At 36.0% G+C, this 20,807-nt stretch overlaps 2 protein-coding genes across 5 annotated transcripts; one reads left to right on the top strand and one right to left on the bottom strand.

Moving 5' to 3' along the window:
• Positions 1-1,152: 1,152 nt before the first annotated feature.
• On the top strand, positions 1,153-17,772 carry LOC100890059. 4 transcript variants are annotated; one of them, XM_011669923.2, is made up of 12 exons: positions 1,714-1,934; positions 2,757-2,807; positions 3,574-3,734; positions 4,437-4,534; positions 5,230-5,345; positions 6,088-6,203; positions 6,514-7,840; positions 8,240-8,366; positions 8,780-9,130; positions 9,227-9,270; positions 9,650-9,814; positions 17,598-17,772. In XM_011669923.2, the coding sequence occupies exons 1-11, from the start codon at positions 1,835-1,837 to the stop codon at positions 9,796-9,798; spliced, it is 2,640 nt and encodes an 879-aa protein (XP_011668225.2). In that variant the 5' UTR covers positions 1,714-1,834; the 3' UTR covers positions 9,799-9,814; positions 17,598-17,772. The 4 variants fall into 4 exon arrangements, with proteins under 4 accessions (XP_003730645.2, XP_011668225.2, XP_011668223.2 ...); XM_003730597.3 differs by lacking the exon at positions 1,714-1,934 and adding an exon at positions 1,153-1,698 and having other exon boundaries at positions 8,780-9,270; XM_011669921.2 differs by having other exon boundaries at positions 8,780-9,270.
• LOC105440126 (normal mucosa of esophagus-specific gene 1 protein-like) lies at positions 15,820-19,454 on the bottom strand. Its single transcript, XM_030972331.1, has 4 exons — positions 19,378-19,454; positions 17,971-18,059; positions 16,626-16,686; positions 15,820-16,149 (listed from the first exon to the last, which is right to left on the bottom strand). Exons 1-4 carry the CDS (start codon positions 19,438-19,440, stop codon positions 16,072-16,074), a joined length of 291 nt encoding a protein of 96 aa, XP_030828191.1. The 5' UTR covers positions 19,441-19,454; the 3' UTR covers positions 15,820-16,071.
• Between the last annotated feature and the right edge of the window lie 1,353 nt (positions 19,455-20,807).

Below are 20,807 nucleotides of genomic sequence, written 5' to 3' on the forward strand. Positions count from 1 at the left end.
AGGTGGAGAGGGAGGTTAATAACATGATTGTGTGAGGTGGAGAGGGAGGTCAAGAACATGATTGTGTGAGGTGGAGAGGGAGGTCAAGAACATGATTGTGTGAGGTGGAGAGGGAGGTCAAGAACATGATTGTGTGAGGTGGAGAGGGAGGTCAAGAACATGATTGTGTGAGGTGGAGAGGGAGGTCAATAACATGATTGTGTGAGGTACGTGGAGAGGGAGGTCAAGAACATGATTGTGTGAGGTGGAGAGGGAGGTCAATACATATACACATGCCCCCATGCACCGTTTTACAAAGAAAACCAATATACTGGGTATATCAATCTAATAATATAACGATCATTATAAATAAAACGTACATTTCCCCTCTCACCCCAGAAGCGGATCTAGAGGGGGGGTTGGGGGGGTTGCAACCCCCCCCAAAAAAAAATCCGGGGACCATTTTTTTAAATCTTATCTTTTTTTTTAAACTTGTAATTTTATTTTATTCTATTTCTATGTATTTATTTCATTTATTATTATTATTATTATTATTATTATTATTATTATTATTATTATTATTATTATTATTATTATTTCTTTTGGGGGGAGGGGGGGGGGGGGGTTGGGCGAGCAAATGTCACAGAGTCCCTTGCCCCCCCCCCCCCCATCAGCTTTTTTGAGGACACGGGCCACCGCCGAAGTGACAAGCTAGGCCAGCGTTGCCGATTCTCATCCCCAAAATCCCCACATTAAAAAAAAAAAAAAAAAAAAAAAAAAAGGAAAAAAAAAAGAGAAAAAAAAAAAGAGAAAAAAAAAAAGAAAGAAAAAAGAACGCACGCTGGAGAGAAACCCTTTCAAGTGCAAATATTGTGAGAAGATATTCAACTCATCTAGTAACTTAACCAAACACATGATAATTTTGGATATAACTGTGTATTTAACTGTTACTTGATTTAAAAAGACGTTATCATGCACTGCTTTTTATGGTCTCCATTGTGTTAATAGATGCCAGGAAAACATCACTTACGGGGTTCAAATAAACACCCCAAAAAAATCGGCTCGCCGCTTCGCGGCTCGTGGACGATGCTCCGCATCGTCATTATTGGTCAACCCCCCCCTGAGCAAAAAGCTAGATCCGCCCCTGCACCCTCTGAAAGTTTTGAAGGAAGTATGAGAAACATTTTGTTGGCAGATCCAATGTCAGGGATGAAATGCACCTTCAAAATTTGAAGTTCAAATCACATAAAATATCAATATATTGGAATAAATAAAGTACACTGATCATAACATCATATTGTTTACAATAATCATCATGCCTACATGAAGTTGGTATAGGGCCTATAATATGAAGTAATCGTTGGATGCTTGATTGAAAGCCTCTAGGCTCTTCCCCCGGCCCCCATAGACAAATAAAACAGCTTCATTGGAGGAAGAAAAACTCGTGAAAAATAGGCAAATCTTTAGGAGAGGGGTAGGGTCGGCGGGACTACGGAAATCGTTTACCGGGATAATTTTATGGCAGCATATTACACAACCCCGCCCTTTTCGGACTCAATTAGTGGCTCAATTAAAGGGCTGACCGTACCGGCGACGCATACGGTATGACGCCATATACTTTGTGCGCGATCGATCGGTCATGAGCTACAGTGCCAAAGCAAAGGCGGGCGCTTCAAATGGAAACCAGTCATTATGATTGCGTATTTTGGTCTAGAGATGGTAAGTTTTTAATTCTATCCAACATGTTGGACTTCGATTTCAGTGTTCTCTTTTGTACTAAGCCATCTTACATTCAGTGTTCAAGACATATTTGGCGTGTTAGCGTATATAGGCCCTGCTGCTTTATTTATAAAGAATGTATTTTTCTGCGCGATGTCTTTGCTGTACCGATACTAACTGGAATATCTTCATGTGGGACTGTGTTAACTCAATAACTGTTATCAACGGCTGCTGCGGTATGTTGTATGGATATGGTGAATTGGTGATATAAATAGTTGATACAGAGTTCACAGAACATGCAGACTTGTACTTGGCCTGGCAGATCTATTTGTCTTGATCATGATTGTCATATGCATTGTGTATGAACCAAAATTAGGCCTAGATCTAGTCATTAGAATGTCAATGTCAATGACAATCAAAATCAAATGTAATTTTTGCTCAAAAATTATTGTTTAGATCTAGGTCTAAAGTTAGACCTATAGATCTAGGGGTCTAGGCCTAGATGATAGATCTAGATAGTTTCATTAAATGGAAGGTCAAATTGTAATGCTTACAGCTGAGTTTTACAAGTTCGTTGACAAATAGTTCTGGAGATATTGCAGTCTCATAATTGGATGTATTAAAAATTGCAACATGGAGTCTATTCATAAAGTAAACACCAAACAATTTCTAACATGGTCATGGTCATAAATCATGACCAAAATAACGAGTTGGAACTGAGGAATCTGTAAACTACCCCAACTTAGGTTTTCAGCTGCACGTGTATGCTGACGTGTTTCATTAATTAAAATCTCTTCTTGTCTTCTGCATCTCCTTTTTCTCATTTTTATCTCATCTTATCCCTGCTCCTTCTGCTCCTCCTTTACATCTCCATATCAATGATCTCACCTTTCTCCTTCTTCTACTTCATCTACTGTTTTTTTCCTTCTTAATCTTCGTCTTTTTCTTCTTCTTTCTTTTTTGTCTTCTTCATCTTCTCTTCTTTTCTTTTCTTTTCCTACACTTTTCTCTTCTTCTTTGTCTTCTTCTTCTTCCTCTTTTTATTTTCCCAACTTTAGAAAGTGATGCTGACCTAACTGACATGGCGCAGAGAAGTGCACATGTGCCAGGTAAGTGTCAGCAAAATTATAATTAGTAAATAGCGACAGGGCTGGAACTATGTTCTATGAATACAAAGTGGGAAAGAAACTGATCAATGGACAATGCAAATTTGAGAATAAACTAAAAAAGGACCTAAAAAAAAAGATACCTCACAGATACTGTTGGTAATTTGTGTTTCATTGATTACAACTTTTAAAGTCCATAATTTTCCTATATTTGATGCGATTTCACTTCCCTCATTTTTCTGCATTTATTGAAACCAACTGAATTTTAGGGTAGACTTCCCCTTTAAAATTCCCATGGATTGATACCAGTGTAACCAGTGCGTCATTTCACAAAACTGTCATAAGTACAAGTTCACTGAGATCCCAATGAATCACATGTTAAACTTAATACACGCATTTCTATGAGTGGTCGGTGACCTTGTACTACTGATGGTTTCAGGACTCCAGGGCATATTTCATGAAACCGTCACAAGTACATGTTCGCTGACAATTAAACGTGTGTTGAATTTAATACTCGCGTTTCAATGGGTTGTTGATGAACTTGTACTAATGGCAGGTTTGTGAAACCCTGCCTTGGAGTCCATATGATATGGCTAAAAAGGTACAGATCTATCTTCAGAGATGATTGGTACTACAAAAATAGAAAAACAGCAACGAAAACAGACATACTAAAGCTTTTTGTCTTACCCACATGAATGAACAGAAAGGCAAAATCCAACAATATACTGTGGAAGCCTATTCATATCCAGTGTTGTTCACCCTTTTTCAGGTGTCACTGATACAGCATCAAGCCGAAGGAAAAATGACACTGCTCACGTCAACCTATCTTCCATCCACAACAAGCAGAAATTAAATATGCATCAAAGTCAGAAAATGAGAGTAGCAGCCTCTTCCTTAAAACCAAGCATGAAAAGTGAAAACCCATCAAAGGTATGTAACCATTTAAAGCACTATTTAGTTTTTTGAAATTTATCATGAAATTGGTTGGATTATTATTCAATTTTTCCTAGAATGTAGGATAGAACATCGCTGGAAGTTTTATGAAAATGAATAAGGGTGAGTAATAATAATGATTTCTTGAAAAAGCATCTCTATTCCAGCTTGAATTACACTCTTACTGAAGTATAAAATAACTCTGAATTTAAATATATCCTTCATATAAAGATTAATTTTTTGAAGTATTCGATCGTATTCGATCATATTCCATTGTTATCACCCAAAATGGTAACCAATGATTTGCTTTTATGTTTTTTCTCTCCATTAGAGCAACTGCTCTCAGTGTTGAATTTGTCTTTAACCCGTTTTTTAAAAGAGCACTAAAATATAAAAGAAAATACGGTTCTGTATATAGATTTATATAAAGATTGTGAAATTGAGTACGAGGAAATTTAATGTTTTGTTTTTCTATAAAAACCTGTAAAGGAGCTATGAAAGAAAATGATTTCATCATTGTTTCTATAAATTCTGTTTGTATGGGTGTCAACCCTTTGCTCTTTTCATTATACTGAAATTGTTTATACTTTTTTTATTTGTGAAAAAATCCCATTCCCAATGATTTTTAAAAAATGGTTGTAAAACATACGATTTTTAATGTGACCTGAAATTCCAACCTATCTATGATCTATTTGGCAGATTGACAAGCAGAGAGCCTCTCGAGAGCCACCTTCCCTGAAAGATCTAAGACCTGAAGATAAGAAAAGAGTTGCAAATCTCATCAGAGAACTGGCAAAGTAAGTTCAGTCTGTCTTTGAACAAATTCATCTGGAAGGTTTCAAAATAAAGTTGAGTACTGGTTATTCAATAATAATATGAAAGAAACTGGAAACAATTGGGAAAGGCTAGTTATGTTTTGAGAATTTATGTACATTGAAATTTGGGAGCTATCAAAATGAAAAAAGAGAAATTGACTCAGCTAAAATCTCATGCACTTCAAAATGATAAAGGGTGTATTGAGACTAGACATGCATGCGGCATGACAGTTTGGTCCAAGCTTTTTAGCTATTTCTTGTCATATTTTGAATAATGGGGGAAGGGGAACAACACTCCTTTTCAGAGGATGTTTCCATTGTGTTATTCTTCCAAACTGACATAAATAGAATGAGAAGGCTCCCGCATTATTTGTCCATCTTTATCAAAACTTTACCTTCTCTTTAAATCATAAGGGATTATCAATAATCAATAAGAGTGGGTTCTTGTATAGCAGTCATGTCTCTCAGATTTGACACTCCTGGCGCGCCATAATTATTACCCCTGATTTAGCACGGCTGCCATTATGACGCTCTAGCATTTAAAGGAATCAATTCCTGCCAGGTACCTGTTTAGTTCAGCTGAGTGGAGTGTGGCAAATGTAAATGAATGTCTACAATGGTGTAAATTATATTTGATCGCTGATAATGTTCAAGCTCTTTGTTCATTATTTCTTCAGGACTGGTGAAGAAAAGGAAGTGGCCAAAGAACAGCTGGAAGTAGAGAGGAAAGAAAATGAGATGAAGACTAGGACATTGCAGGCTCAAATAGAAGCCATTTTATGTGAAAGAGAAAATATCCTTTAAAGAGTGAATTATGAATAGTTCTCATTAACTCATAATTTTTTGTACAGTATCTAGAGTTAACTGAATTATTCATACCCCTTGATATTTTGTTTGTCTTTTTGATTTGTTTTGTAACTCAAGAATGAAAGGTGGACTGATTGAATACATTTAGATGTAAGCTTTAATATGTCACATTCTCAAGAAACACAAATCGGTATGGGTATGAATAATTTTGTTGTCAACTGTATGCTCTCCCTTTATTTTGGCCAACTGCCACAGTCAACTACCATTTCAATCCCGAGCAGTTAAAGAGTTGAATCTAAACCTAGGCACAGGGTAGAATTTAAAACTTAAAAGAAAATGACACTTGCTTTCCTTTTCTGAAGGTTTAATTGATAGCATCTATTTGTAGAATCAATAGTTTGTTTATTTTAGTGCACCTCTTGTCCAGTCCAGTCTGAAATTGAGTTTCACAAAAGAAGTTAAATCAAGTTCTGAGTTTTCCCTTTTTTAAAAATGACTTGGATTTCATGCCAGGTTAACTGAATTGGTAAAATATGAGCCAGTACATCTAGCTGTCTAGATAAAATGTTCTCCGGACTATATGAATCAGACAAACAATTATTGAGCATAAACAGAAGACTAGAATCAGGATTGAGAAATTTGCTGTGTATGTAATTGTACTTCATACAAATTTATGACTTTTTGTGTTGGACTTCTTGGTATGTTGTTTCCTTGACCCACTGTTTTACATATTCAGCAGCAGTACTTGGATTGTCAGAAGCTACTATCCTCCTATCAATCTAAGGTTTCTGAAGAACAGAAGAATCTCTCAGGCTCATTACATGAACATCCATCATCACAGAAGGTACACACCCTTTCATGTATATTCTCCATTCATGTTATTGGTGTACTGAGGGGTTTACTGTTTATGAGATTTTAATTCTCGGTCAAGATAGCAGGTGTTCAATGTCCTCAGCATAAAGTGCTGGCAAATTTGGCCGGTCTAAGTAGCACAAAAATATGGCATATGATTCAATACATTTTAGCAAAGAAACAAGGCTAATGTAGCTTTAAAAATAGCATTTCCTGCATGTACATGTAATTTGGAGTCTGTGAATGAATATAAATATATCATGTCTTCCTAATATGTTTTGTCTTTGTTTGATGTTTAATAGGGACATCAGTCAAATGAAGGTTGGTCTCCTGTCAAGGAGAGTGCGAGAACAATATCCCCAACACTTGCATCAAAGGCAGGCCAGGAATTTAGAGAGCTACAGTCGGTTCCTGATCATTTCAGTGAGAACAATACCAACTTTATTGCCCCACCGGGACCTAGACAGAATGGTGGTCCGTCTGAACAACAATTCCCTAACAATCACCATGGAATCTCTGAAAGACAGTTCAATCCAGTACTGAGCAGCACACACAGGAAACATCACCGATCTAGGCTCCCTTCAACTGGTGCTGAAGACATGAGAGCTCCCCAAAGTGAGAACACAGTGAATGGATTTTCATCCTCACAGACACATGGACATGACCAGTCGAAGTTAATCAACTCTCACAACCTGTCAAAGACTAATGGTTCCCAGAGAGAAGGATCAAGAAGAACAAGCCAAGAAACATTCTTTCCCCTGACTGAAGTCACTGATGAATCTGCGGTTACTCATGTGCCTCACGCAAGAAGGCTTGAGGGAAGAGAGAAGAGGAAAAGTTCAGATAGGAACTCGTGGGTCTCCCTTCCAGAGATGGATGAACAAGTTCCATACAGTTATGAGTTGCACGAGAAAGGATTAGGACAGGATGGTACTTTCAGTGGCTCTACGTCTCACCAAAAGCGACTAGATTATCGCAGCCTGACACCAGAGCAGAGACAGCGGCAACTTGGATCGCTGAAGAAGAAGCTTCAGCAGGAACAGGGATGGCTGCAACAGAAGCTGCAAGATCAAGAGCGATTGCTCTATCACAAGAGACTAGAGGTAGAGAGACAGAAGCAAGAGCTGAGTCACTTAGAAGATACAGGATATGATCAAGTTAGGAGAGAGTATCTTGGAGGCAGAGCAGGGCAGCAGCAGAGAGAAAGGACAGGGGTAGGTGGGGAATATAGAACAAGATTTGACGATAGAAACGATGGTTTCGAGGAGGATGGATATCACAAGAGGGTGGTTCCTGAAGGAGGAAAAGATGAAGTCACATCACCATGGCAACAGTATGAGGAGCAACCCGTATCTACAAACTATCCTCCTGATGATTATTTTGGAGAGATGGATCAACAACAATTGACCAGAAGGAGAGCTGGTGATCAGTTTGACAATTACAGGGGGAAGAACACTCCTGGTTATGCTGAGGACAGTGATATTGATTACCAAGAGTATGATGATGAGGATGAGGTGGAAGATGAGGAGACTTGGTATGAGATGAGGGAAGAGACGGAAGGAGCAGATAATGGGAGAAGCATTCAAGGTTATGCATCTCTTCACCCACAGCAAGCCACGAGAAAACAAGGTAGTTATGTCGTCTTTGTCATTCACATGTATTTAACCTACTGTTTACAGAATCAATGAAAAAAATGCACAGGAGTGTTGAGTGATCACTGATGTAGCTATGGAAAGCTTTAAAGGAGCTCTGAAAATAGTTATTTCAGATTTGATTTCCTTCAAGTGACAGAAAAATGTAAGAGAATGTGCAATTAAAATTGCTGCCCAATAGAACTTTATGCAGTATTTCTCAAACATAGTTGCCTCAGCCACATGATATTGAGGTTTTATTCCACATTATCTACATGTAATTGTATTCAGTGTCAACATCTTGAATAGTTCAATGAAGGTTACTGTAACCCTAGTGTAGACAATACGAAATTGAAATGTATGATAATGATGCAAAATCTCTCTTCCTGTATTTCAGGTGCTATTCACCAACCAGCAGCTACAGATCCTGCCACATTCCAAAGCTACCAGTCCTATCACAACTCTAGCCTTAGGGACACAGTAAATGGTGCTGAGGTCAGATCGAATAGGGGTTACCCAACAAGGTCAGGGTTGTTTTATGTGGATTTCCCGTAAATGACCATAATAATTGTATTATAAATTTTAATTGTAAAATGTGATACAGCCATAAAATGAACAGTTTTGGTAGTTTGGTAAAGTGGTAGAGATATTAGCACATCTGTCTTCATTTAATTCATGAGTCTGGCAATTCTTTATCTTAGGTAAAGATCACCTGCAAATCCAAATGTATTAATAAGCTCATCCTCCATGTATGAGTGAATGACAGGGTTAGTCATATGTTTAGGCCTAGGATGAGAATAATGTTAAGTGGCCAGTGTAAGATGGTACAAAATCCATCTGTTGATGTTCAAAATGTATAACTGAGGTATAAAGTTTTTGTATGATATTTTAGGCGTCATTTCAGTATTTTTCAATCTCTCCCTCATTCTAATGTCAGGATCAGTGAACCACAGAAACAGTATGGAAACATAACAACCCTCCTGGACGAAGAGGGTTTGACTGGTCTATCACTGAATGGGTCCAATCCTCCATACATGACTAGACCAAGAACTAAACCTAGACCTGAGACTACCACCACCACCACCCCTAAGAGGAGAGTCAATGTACAACCACACCAGACCCATCGGTCTCAAACCCATACTCAGCATCAGGCAGAGATGAGAATGCATTCAGTAGGTCCAGACCGAACAAGAGAGAGAGATAGAATGACAAAGGAACTGTACATGTCCCGTTCACAGCAAGGAAAGACTCGGGATATCAAAACACGTCCTGCTACCGGTCAAGCTAGGATGAACTCTACTGGTCAATCTAGGATGGACTCTACTGGTCAATCTAGGATGGACTCTACTGGTCAATCTAGGATGAACTCTACTGGTCAAGTTAGGATGGACTCTACAGCTCAAAAAGGATCATTGCACTCTTACGCAGGTAAACTACGTAGCAATCAACTTCAACTTCTCTGTCTGTTTTTTTCCCCTCTCTCTCTTTCTCTCTCTCTCTCTCTCTCTCTTTCTCTCTGTCTTTCTTTCTCTCTCTCTCTATCTTTCTCTCTCCCTCTCTCTCTCTCTATTTAACTTTCCTCTCTATTTACTTTTATATATTTTATTGTCAGGTATTTCACTTTTTCCCTTTATCATGTGCAATGTTAAGTAATTCTCATGATAAAACATGGGCAATTATAACACTGAAAAGTTGAGATTGCTTTCTTTTGTAATTTGTTACTCATCATGTAATATTAAATGTTTATTTGTCCACAAATTTCTCTTATTACCTGTAATCCATAAAGGTATATCATTTTGACTTGCAGATGCTACTGAGGATGATGCCCTACATGCTCACCTAGTTCAAAGGTCACATCAGGTCATCCAGGAGATTGGAATGCTTCTCAATCAGAGCGCTGAGATGGGAGAGGAGGAAGAGTCCAAGGTACTTGAAGATGTCTTCTTCCTCAAGTGAATTCAATATCTAAGAGGTATGGTTGTCAATATCACTCTTTGAGTTCTGATATTTCAATAGGAACTGGCATAAAGCCATTTCAGGATCTGATAGATATAATTGTCAATATTGCCGGGGTAATCTCAAGTTCTGCTACTGGAACTGTATTTCAATTTGAATTTGGAATGTTACTCAATCAGAATGCGTAGATTAGAGAGGAGGAAGAATCCAAGGTTCTTTAAGATGTCTCCTTCCTCAAGTGACTTTGTTATCTGAGAGAGGTAGGTTTTGATGATATCCTATAGGTTATCTTCAGTTTTGATAATAGAATGGTATTATTTACATGTGCTTCAGTGAGAGTTGCAATGTAGTCAATATCCTACACTAGTAGAATTTCTTAACTGGGACCCTGGACCAAATATTAACCTAACCTTAATCCTTACCCTAAACCTGAGCTAAAACCTAATTGCAGCCCTAACCCTATTTCTTTGACAAAATAAAGCATGAAGCAATTGTTGCTAGAGCATATGTCAGAATTTAAGGTGGTCCATAACATGTGAGTAATTATTGTTCAAAAGAAAGAGATGTTTTGATTAAATCAAGTCAATTGATATACAAATTATTATTTTGATTGATAAACAAATTGTGAACATTGTGATGTGACAAGTTATGTATTGTAATAAAATATTTCACCCAATTTACCACGAAGAAGACAATCTCTCTTTGTGGCTGTAGAGAAGAAAGATGGTAGCCATAAAACTGTCAGAGTGACATTCACATATTATTCCCAGAATATGGAAATAGATCAGGATATCTGAATTGATATTCCTCTTTGTGCTGGTATCAATAGGATCACATTTCTGATTTTAGATTTTTAAAATAAATTTCTTGGTCATGTTGAATGGATTACATGAAGTCTAAAGACATTCATGTGGTGTGGTAGGGAGCTACTGTGTCAAATATCTTAAACTTGCTGTGATTGTCATGACATGATTTATTGTAAATGTGATGTATCTTACTAATATTTAGTTTTCTTTTTGGTATAAGTTGACTAGTATATTGGTAAAATCAATCAGTAAAAACATAATTAGTAAATCCTTGCTGTCGAAAGTATAGTAAAATAAAGAAAACTTACAATTCCATTTCTTTCCAATTAAAATGACCCTAACAAAATCGCAATTAGGAAAGATATCATACTGAGCACAAACCTAAAGGGGTTAGAGAGAGGGTGGGGCATTAAGATTTCCAATCTGCCAGAGGGAAAGATGGAAGAGTCATTCACAGACTATATTCTTAGTAGGTTCTGAAGTACTTGAATAGATTAGTTCAATTTCCTGACATAAATAGCCTGAAGGGAAATGGCATCTATGGGGGAAAGAGTGTATCATTAATCATAATCTTTTGACTTTTTGAGAGCCAGTAGGGCATTAACTTTGTTAAAGTTTATATGAGTTAATGCCTTTCGTGCTCTCAGTAGACAATTTAGATCACTGAACAATAGTAATACACTATGATGTCTTGGTTTGAAGATTTGGTCTGATTGGATGTTGAATTCAGTTTGATTCATGTTATTTAGCACACGTACATGTACATGTTTTTTTGAGGAGGGTTGTTTGTCAGATGACAACATTTCAGCTCATCTTACGTTGATGTTTTTTAAATACATTTTGTTTGCCCTATTTGTACCTAGGTCATTTTCATTACAGGCGTTTTTACATCTGGCATGTCACCTGAGACATTTTACTTCTGGTATGTCTACCAGGCACCATTATTTTTTTTCACTCAGCATTTCTTGACTTTTCTCTGTACTGTTAACTATTAAAAAAAAAAAATCTGTAAATAAAATGATAATCCTGCCAATTTAGGTTTTGTCACATAATAATTTTGACAGAACAGGGCTTTGCATTCTCATCCATTGACCACAGTAGAAGAAAATGTGAAAGAAATATTGTCCAATAACAAAACTAATATACATTCTTCATCTGGTTTGAAACACTTCAGTAATTAATGCATTCAATTTAATTTAATCAAGAAAATCATACTTAAGTTTACATATGAAAGTGGTAACTGTCATGATAATTGATTAATCCACCTTATTATGATTGATGGTGTTGTTATTCTGCAACTAGTTTCGCTTTGTTATGCTTCATCTACTTTTGCTTTATGCCAATCTATACCTGACCTCACTATGAATATGACGGACAAAGAAAGCGGACAAAATATACAGTTCCTCAGGTAGACAAAGGAACATCCCTTCACTGATATTATGTAAAACTGTGTAGAACAGGTGAATATGCATGTGACACCTGTTTTACACATTTTAACATAATAGCAGTGAAGGGATGTTCCTTTGTCTACCTGAGGAACTGTATATTTTGTCCGCTCTCTTTGTCTGTCATGTTCATAGTGCCTGTGTTTTATCTCTGCATCCCATTTTAATTAACAGATTGGTTTAAATCATGAAAATATATGATGATTAGACTCTGCACTTTAATCATGGTGTATGGATGGTCTAAAAGCATGAGTTTAAAGAATGGTATAATTTAGAGCTTCCAAATTTCCATAAGCAATAATATATGAAGAAGGAACAACAAAAATTACTCTGGAAGTTTATTTTACGAGTTTTCATGAGAACATTTCTGCAATGTGTAAATGTATTATTTGAAGAGAAAGGGAAAAAGAGGGCCGGATAGATAAGAAGAAACAGTTGAAATCATATGTCTCGCTTGTCTCGATAAAAGTACATAACACAAAGCAAGCAATTGACACAATTTCCCTTTTTTAGTACTTTTTATTTTCAAAATAAGTTTCCATTGTGACCATTTTACAGAGTAAAGTCATAATACAGTACTACTGTACTAGTATACTGGAACACATTACAACAATTGACTCTGTGAGTCTTGCTACATTGTACATACATGTACATTTCTAACTTTCTATATTCGTACATTCTGAGCCTAAGGTATAGATCTCTATTTGTAATTCTACATTATATCCACTTAATCCATCAAGCTGGTGGACAGGACAAGCAGGATTAGTGGTCAACAATATTGCTTTCCATTTTGACAAAGTACCTTCTCCTTAATTATCCTGTTGCTGTAGATTCCCACTCTTCTATTGTCCTTTGCAGAATAAGGAGCTGTATTTGATTACACGAACAATAGAATCCATTTCATGCTTTTGCAGTAGAGCCTATTCCATACAGATTTGCCATACCTTGTTGTTGCATTAGTTTTTTTTTTATCTAGGGAAACAAACTGCAGATATGGAGGCTGCACATTTGGTATCATCTGGTTAGAGCCAAAAAGGCATCAAGTCATACTTTAACACAGACTTATTGTCCTTCTGGCTCTCAGTGGTTGATATGGTATTTGACTACTGTATAGAATATCATTACCTCAGTGCCGAAACACTCTTATAACTAGCAAGACTGTATTTGTCGTGTTCACTAAAATGCCCTCTGGTTACGAGAGTGGGGCACTGTGTCAGGGGATGCATGGTTTTGCTGCTATTTTGAACAGAGGCAATGATATGTCCATGTAGTACACTCAAATGAACATCTCTAGGCCTAACTCTCATCCTTGGAAATGTGCCTTCTGCATAAATAATTTGTATGTGTAGAGCCAAAAGAGCATCAACTATGTGTTTATTATCATGAGTTACTGCCATTCTGGCTCTAAACATTCAAATTGAACTATATCTACATATCAAAGAATTCTGACCAATCGGATGATATTACTTTTATCTCCTCATCCTTATCTAGACTCGTCTCTATCAGTCTATCTACCTAAATATCTATGCAAATATGACAAATTCATTTGCACATCAATCACTACTATAGTCCATAAAACCAACCATTCATGTACATTTGATATATTTCTCTGCTATAATTTTTGTACTTTGAGCACCATGTGTGCAAATATGATCTTTGATATCTATGAAAAGACAACACTTAGTGAACATGTATTTCAGTCAAAGAATTATAATCTTTACCACATAATGAACTCTTGCTTGTATTTCAAATATTTGTTATCTAAACCATGAACATGATGTTCATTTTTCTCTCTCATTCCAAAGTCAACAATGAAACCAAAAACTTGTAATAATACAAATGTGCTTTTTTGCATACATGAGTATTTCTATCAGAAATGTATTTTATGTGTTTGACCTTTGTACACCAATTCTGCATTGTGTACGATGCGAAAAGAATCAATTAATTGACGAGTCATGATTATTTTGAAGCAATATGCTTGCAACTAGCAGTAGCATGAACCATTGTTTTGGGTTGGGAGTCATACAAGTTGATTAGTTCGCAAGTGTTTTCAAATTTGATACAAACATATTCCACAATGTCTGTTACCTGACATAGGGACGGCCAATATGCACCCTTCATAGCAATATATCACTGCACATTTTCATGACTACCAGTAGGCACTTGGGAAAATAATGATTATGTTTTATTAAATTTGAGTGCATTTGTGAACTGATCTGTTATGATATTGGGACAACAGGAGAAAAGTTTGCTAAATCCTGATTCTAATACCGGTACCTAGTTTGGGATAAAAAGCAAGATGTATACTTTTTCAGTTTCACTGATCACATTTCATAGGCTCCACACACACACACACACACATCTTTTAAAAATTATACAAGATATGTCAAACATGGAAATACACATGACACCAGGGGAAAAAAATACTTTAAAAATTTTGGGGGCTACTTTTCAAGCTTGCTTGCATGAAAATAACACTCTTTATTTTGTTTTGCATTGAACTCTATGCAATTTTGGGGGGCTCTTTTTTTGCACTTCGTGGGCTAATTCACCCCGAGCCCCGTGTATTTTTTCCCTGATGACACAAAATCTGATATGCAGCAATAAGATGACAAATACCATACAGCCTGAATAATTAATACATGAGAATGATGAATGTTGTGTACATTACCAGTAGAAAGCAATTTGGGTGGGATAGGTGAAATCTTGAATAGAGGATAGCAAGTCATTACCAGTTCATGTACTTTTACGTGAGTATGCATGTATTGTTTATTTGAATATTCATTTTATGATTGTGACATCGTTTGGTTAGGGTGATTACATGATTTGAAAATTGAAGAAAAAAAAACAGAAGAAAAATAGCGGTTGCTTGCTTTCATTCTGTAGGATTATTAGCTCCATGATGATCTATGATGTCACAATAAAATCTTAATTCATGTTTATTTAAATAAAATGTATTTTGATATGTACACAACACTAAGTTTTCATGCTTCCATTAACATGGAGTTTTTATTTTATTTTACCTGGAAAGTTTGAAATGATACATTACTTGATACATTTGCGTAATCGGATACAATATTACACCCAAAGAAAGTGAGATAGATCAAACTCATTGTACATGTCATAAATTACTAACTCTATGATAAGTTACATAAACATCAGAACACTGCACATCACTTATTGCAAAAATACATTTACAAATTAAATAATCATTATATACATATTTCGTGATCAATAGTAAGGTCTGATATATAGATATAATTTCATATACTTTCACTTTGGCACATAGCGTCTAGTATTCCAGTGAATTGTCTGAAAATTTCCCGCAGAGCTCCCAAACTCGATAATCCTCTATGATCTACATGTTTAAGATTTTGTTCCTCATTGTGTCACATTAATGATTAATAAATCATTAAATATAATTGCATCTGCTGAGCAGTAAGTAGATAAGGAAGGAAACAGAAACACTTATCATAAACCTTTGAGGAAATAGTATGAACTGCTTACTTTTATCAGCTGGCAACAAGTGCACATGGGAAGAAGTGACCATCATCAAATCAAGAATAGTTTTATTTTATTGTAATTTTTTACATCAAATCAGGTTTCCTTTCAGAAAGAAAAAAAACGAATCTGAAAAGTCAACAGTTGTGAGGCCTCAATCAACTGTCTATTTAATTTAATTACATATCCAGTATTCTAAAAATCTGTGATTCTCAAAAAATACCTTCAAATATCTTGTTCACATTATTAAGTTCCTCTGTTCTAGAGATGTGGAGTATCTTCAAAATGTTCATATGTAATTAAACCTTTTTAATGATATCACAGTTAATGTTAATATGTTCAGAATGATCACAGAGTCACAAAATATATTCATAATGCGAAGATGCAATACATTGTAGAACTTTTTTCAAGTCTTTTAAGTTCTCCTTAGATAACGGATGTGCCTTTGCGGTCTAGTCTCTGTTTCTTGTGCATGTAGCTTTTAGTTGTGGAGACTGGTGTCATCACCACTGCTTGCAAACTTACTTTCGGCTCCCTATTTCCCTCTGTAGTTGTTCAATAGCTGGCTTTGCCTTGTACTCCAGCCCGTAAGTCAGAAACTGTAAGATAAAAAGACCAGAAGCAAAGTAGTTAGATAAAGTTGGGTACCAGTAGGCATAGTTTGCCAATCTGCTCTCTTGCATTGTTTTATTTTATCATCTCGCACACCATGTAAGGTGATAGACAAGGTGATGAGATTGATGAGGGAACAATAAGCACAATGAACAAAATTAATTTTAAAATTCACAGTCTTCTTTCTTCCTTTCTTTTGCCTCATGGAATCTATTTCATGTTTGTTCTAACCAGCACTTGTAAGTAGTCATGCCCTGGCTCGAAAATGAATCTGTTCAATGCACTTTTACACAGTAAATTTAATTTCACCCAAAATATTATGCTAGTTGCATTGTATAACAGATTTTATTTATGTGTAATACTTTCCACTATACAATCGTATAAGGACAGTGGATCAAACATTTTGGAACACGTCCCTTTGTGACCATTTTGCTTGGAATGATAGAATTCATCTACACATTACCTTTTGTTTTTCTGTCTCCTGTACTTTAACCCAACGATGTGGATTTGACTTCCTGTTGATGCTGGATAGGAAAAAGAATAAATAAAATGTAAAAAAACATGCCATTTTGAATTATCAGAATTATCAGACTGACAAGTTATAGTTATACTCATAGATCATATTTATAATTCTGAAGCATTATGTACATGTAATAATGCATTAAGTTCTGAATCTTAATTCACAAAGAATCAAATTTTGTTCAGGAGTGTATATCATAATCCTTTCCATTATGTCTACCGTGTGAATACTACCTACATGCAATGTTAAAAACAATTTCATAAATTTGGCAGCTTGGGAAACCGGTATTCAATGACATTTTCGAATTCCTGTATTATGCCTTCCAGGCATGACCTAGTAGTAACACTATATTACATCAAGAGCCCTGTATATTGTTCCATCTTTCTCACTTTCCCACTTGACATGTCATTTATGGACTCAAGAGAGATATTGTTACCGGTACCCCCTTAGAGACATTTAATGAGGCGGGTAGCCCCAGGGTGGAAATGCCGTGAGATGACAGTGGATTGTGAACTTATTTTTAACAAGAACTATCAATTTTGTTTTTGAAATTCTTTTGTGTAAGAGTATGACCTGTATCACATGTTTTAGATCATAAACAGACACAATGAGATAATAATAACATTATGATAAACCATATTTCTTTAGGCCATATCACCACAGAAATAAACACAAAAACTATTGCTAACATTCATGTCTATTTTATATGATTCAAATACAACCTCCAAAAAATTATTTTTTATAAACTTAGGATCTTTTCCTTCAGCTTATACACTTCCTTTTTGTATATTTTCCACCATTTTCTAGATGATTCACAGTAAGAAACAAGTTATCTTTTCTAGAAATATAGTTCTTTTTTCAACTTATCACAAATTTGACCATCTCTTTCTTGTCTTGTTGTTATCATTTATACAGAGCCTTTAGCGATGAAACCCCACCGCCAAGTCTTCACTGGAGCTCAGAAGCTCTACATTTACATTCACTCTCTGGTAAGGAGAGTGCTGATGAAGATTAGATGAGAGATGGCAGATCCATACATGCCAACTGTTCAGATTAAAGAGGAACATTCCTCTTTTTGGGAGAAGATAATTATCATTTTAATGCAGGTGTTCCTCTTCCTGTACAAATTTGTCTGTAGTATTGAATAGGAGAGTTAGGATTGTTCCTCTTTTTTTTTGAAAATAGCATAATTTGTACAGATTTCTGATTTTCAAATGTTGGCATGTATGCAGATCCAGGAAGGGGGGACCGGGAGGGGGAGGGGGTGGGGGAGGGGGTAGATACTTACACCACATCAGTCTTCTTGAAGAGGGAGTATGATGAGAAGGCACCCGCCATCACACAGACTGAACCACAAATGATTACCACTGGCACCAACTGAGGCAAAACAAAGAAAATGAGAACATTCTTTCATATTTTTTTCTCTCTTATCCTCAAGCAAGGTTTTTATTTTCATAATTTTAATACATATTTACATTAATTACTCTGAAACAAAATGAATGAGATCTTTGTAATGTCAGAGAACTTGCAATATATTGATAAAAGATATGAGACTTCCGAAGAGTTCTATTTACACTTTCATATATAACAAGAAGCTAAACATTTTAGAGTTACTGCAGAGATGTTTACCCCCCCCCCCCCCCCCTGGCAGGTTATACGAAGAATCCTCTCACATTGATTTCATGATGAATTCTAAATGCTTGTAATCAGGAGGAGAATGACATTAAAAGAAAATGGAGAATTCCAGGGTTCAATTATTTCTACACACCATTATGCTGCTTCTGATTATATAACATGTGAGAAGGAATAAAAAAAAAATCTACTTATTTATTGAAGACTGAAGGACTCATGGATACTAGTAGTATGATGTTATACAGCATTGACATTTGTCAGTGCATAATGCACAGGCCCTGTGTTTAAACTTTAACAATTGCTATTCTTGCTGTAAAGCCCTGTCTTATTTCCTTTCTCAAAGTTATATTTTGCAGGTTTGATTGTAAAATACATGTGATTTCTACGATGGCTGCTTTCCATGTCAATTTGTTTATATATTCATATCTAATTCAGGTAATGGTACTTTAAATTTTGTGATGACTTTCTTCCATCAATGTACGGTGCCTGTATATTCATTGTACTTTGTATATAAATTGTTTATTTATTAGGATATTAAAATGGATTTAAATTATACCTCTGGTAATCTGTTCTCATGATTTAATTCAGCACACTGTTATTTTCACAGCATTTGGTAATCTATTCCTTTCCATTCCTATCACTCCATATCCTACTCTTTCTCATATCAAATTCATCTAATTTTGCTGTAAAATGTAAGTGTTGTTGGTGCGTGTGTGTGCATTGATTATGATTCCATAACGTGGTAAAGAAAGTGAATTTTGAGGCAAGATGTACCAAGTAGTTGATGTTTACTCCCATAGATTCAGCATTAAAACTTATTAGATGAGTACTCTGGAAAAAGCAGTCATTTTGTAAAGTAATGAAATACTAGTATCACAAGCAAATGCTCTGAGATTGGGAGTTCTGCCATGCATGATTGTTATTATTGGATTGAAGTTCTTATCAAGTATATACATTGGATATCTCAATAGTTTGTAGAAATGGATGCGATTGGATTGAATTCCTTGTCGTTCTAAACAAATTACTTAAAACGACAACAATGAAATATAAAGGGCCTTCTCACCTCGTAGTTAGCCATTCCTTTCAGCCTCATGAGAATACCGTATCCACCGACGCCGTGACCCATCTTGGCTTCGAGTATTCACTGTGTAATGTAGAAAGAGGATTGTCAGTTAGATTTAAACAGTGGTATATATTTACATGAGGAGGATGTGTGGTTGTGAGAACAGAGTAGAAATACAGACAAATACAAACAAAAATACACAGGATCATTATAAACATACCTGTTGAGAGAGAGAGAGAGGGAGGGGTGGGGGGGGGGAGAGAACGGACAGGGATTTTGAGAGAAAAGGAAGCGAGAGATGACAGAGAAAGAAAATGAGGGAGAGAGGCAGAAAGAATAAAGAGAAGAGAGTCGGCGCAATTCTGCTGACCCGAGAAAGTAATAAGCAGGGAGATGTGAGTTTAAAAGCATCAGTGATTTTCATTAAGTAGTTTAGGCGAGGACTGATAATTAATTTGATACAGAATAGTGTCGAGATGTATTACGAAGTCAAGTAGGCGTGTATGATGTCGTTTTCTATGTTATATTGTTGCCAGGTGAGGTGTAAGAGGTTGACTGATAATACACCGGACTCGTCTATACTCTGCAGTAATATACTTCTTGTCAGAACAGTGTTTAATGTCATCCCCCTATATCTTCAAAAATAAAAAATAAATTATGCTGTTCTTTTTTCTCTTTATTATTTTAAAGTTAATCTTTTCTTCATGACTGTATTCTTCGTTTCCTTTATTCGATTATTCTTCTACCTCCTCTTTCTCTTCTTCATCTTCTTCACCATCTTCATCATCATCTTTCTCAATTTTTTCTTCGTCGTCTTTCTCTTCTTACTCCCCCCCCCCCCCTCCTTCTACCTTATGTGCCAGTTTTCATCTGCAATTACTTCTCGATTCCTCTCTTTATACTTTCGTTCGTTTTTCTTTTTTTTCCCCCTTTTTTTCTTACATTATCTCCTTCGATATAGTGTGATTTACGACTAGATATTAATGCAAAATGCAATAATCGTCACGATAATCGCCGTTGCCGTCACCAATAATGTGATATCTATCATTCTGTTTTGCCCTTGCGTGTCATGGAATAAACACAACGTTAATAGCGTGTGGGATTTAGAGAGATATCGCCTATAGCCAGTGGTTTGAATTATCTTCATTCGTCTGCTCTAGCCCGAAGATTGAATTTCGCGTCGAGGCACTTCCAAAGGCGACATGTTAAATTGAGATTAATATGAAAGTTTTCTTCAGGGAAAGTCTAATGCATCCACTTTCCATTTGTTGTCTGAGTATTTGATCACAAGTGGTTTATGAGTGCGTTTGATTCTGAAGTTATGATTTATTGCCTAAATTGGAGAAATAGACTGATACAGTGATAGCCAAAAACTAAACAGCAATAACTTATCATGTGTCATAGCACTGCGATCGCAAACAAATATAAAA

The sequence above is a fragment of the Strongylocentrotus purpuratus genome, unplaced genomic scaffold, assembly GCF_000002235.5.
Source record: "Strongylocentrotus purpuratus isolate Spur 01 unplaced genomic scaffold, Spur_5.0 spur5_scaffold_6, whole genome shotgun sequence".
NCBI lineage: Eukaryota > Metazoa > Echinodermata > Echinoidea > Camarodonta > Strongylocentrotidae > Strongylocentrotus > Strongylocentrotus purpuratus.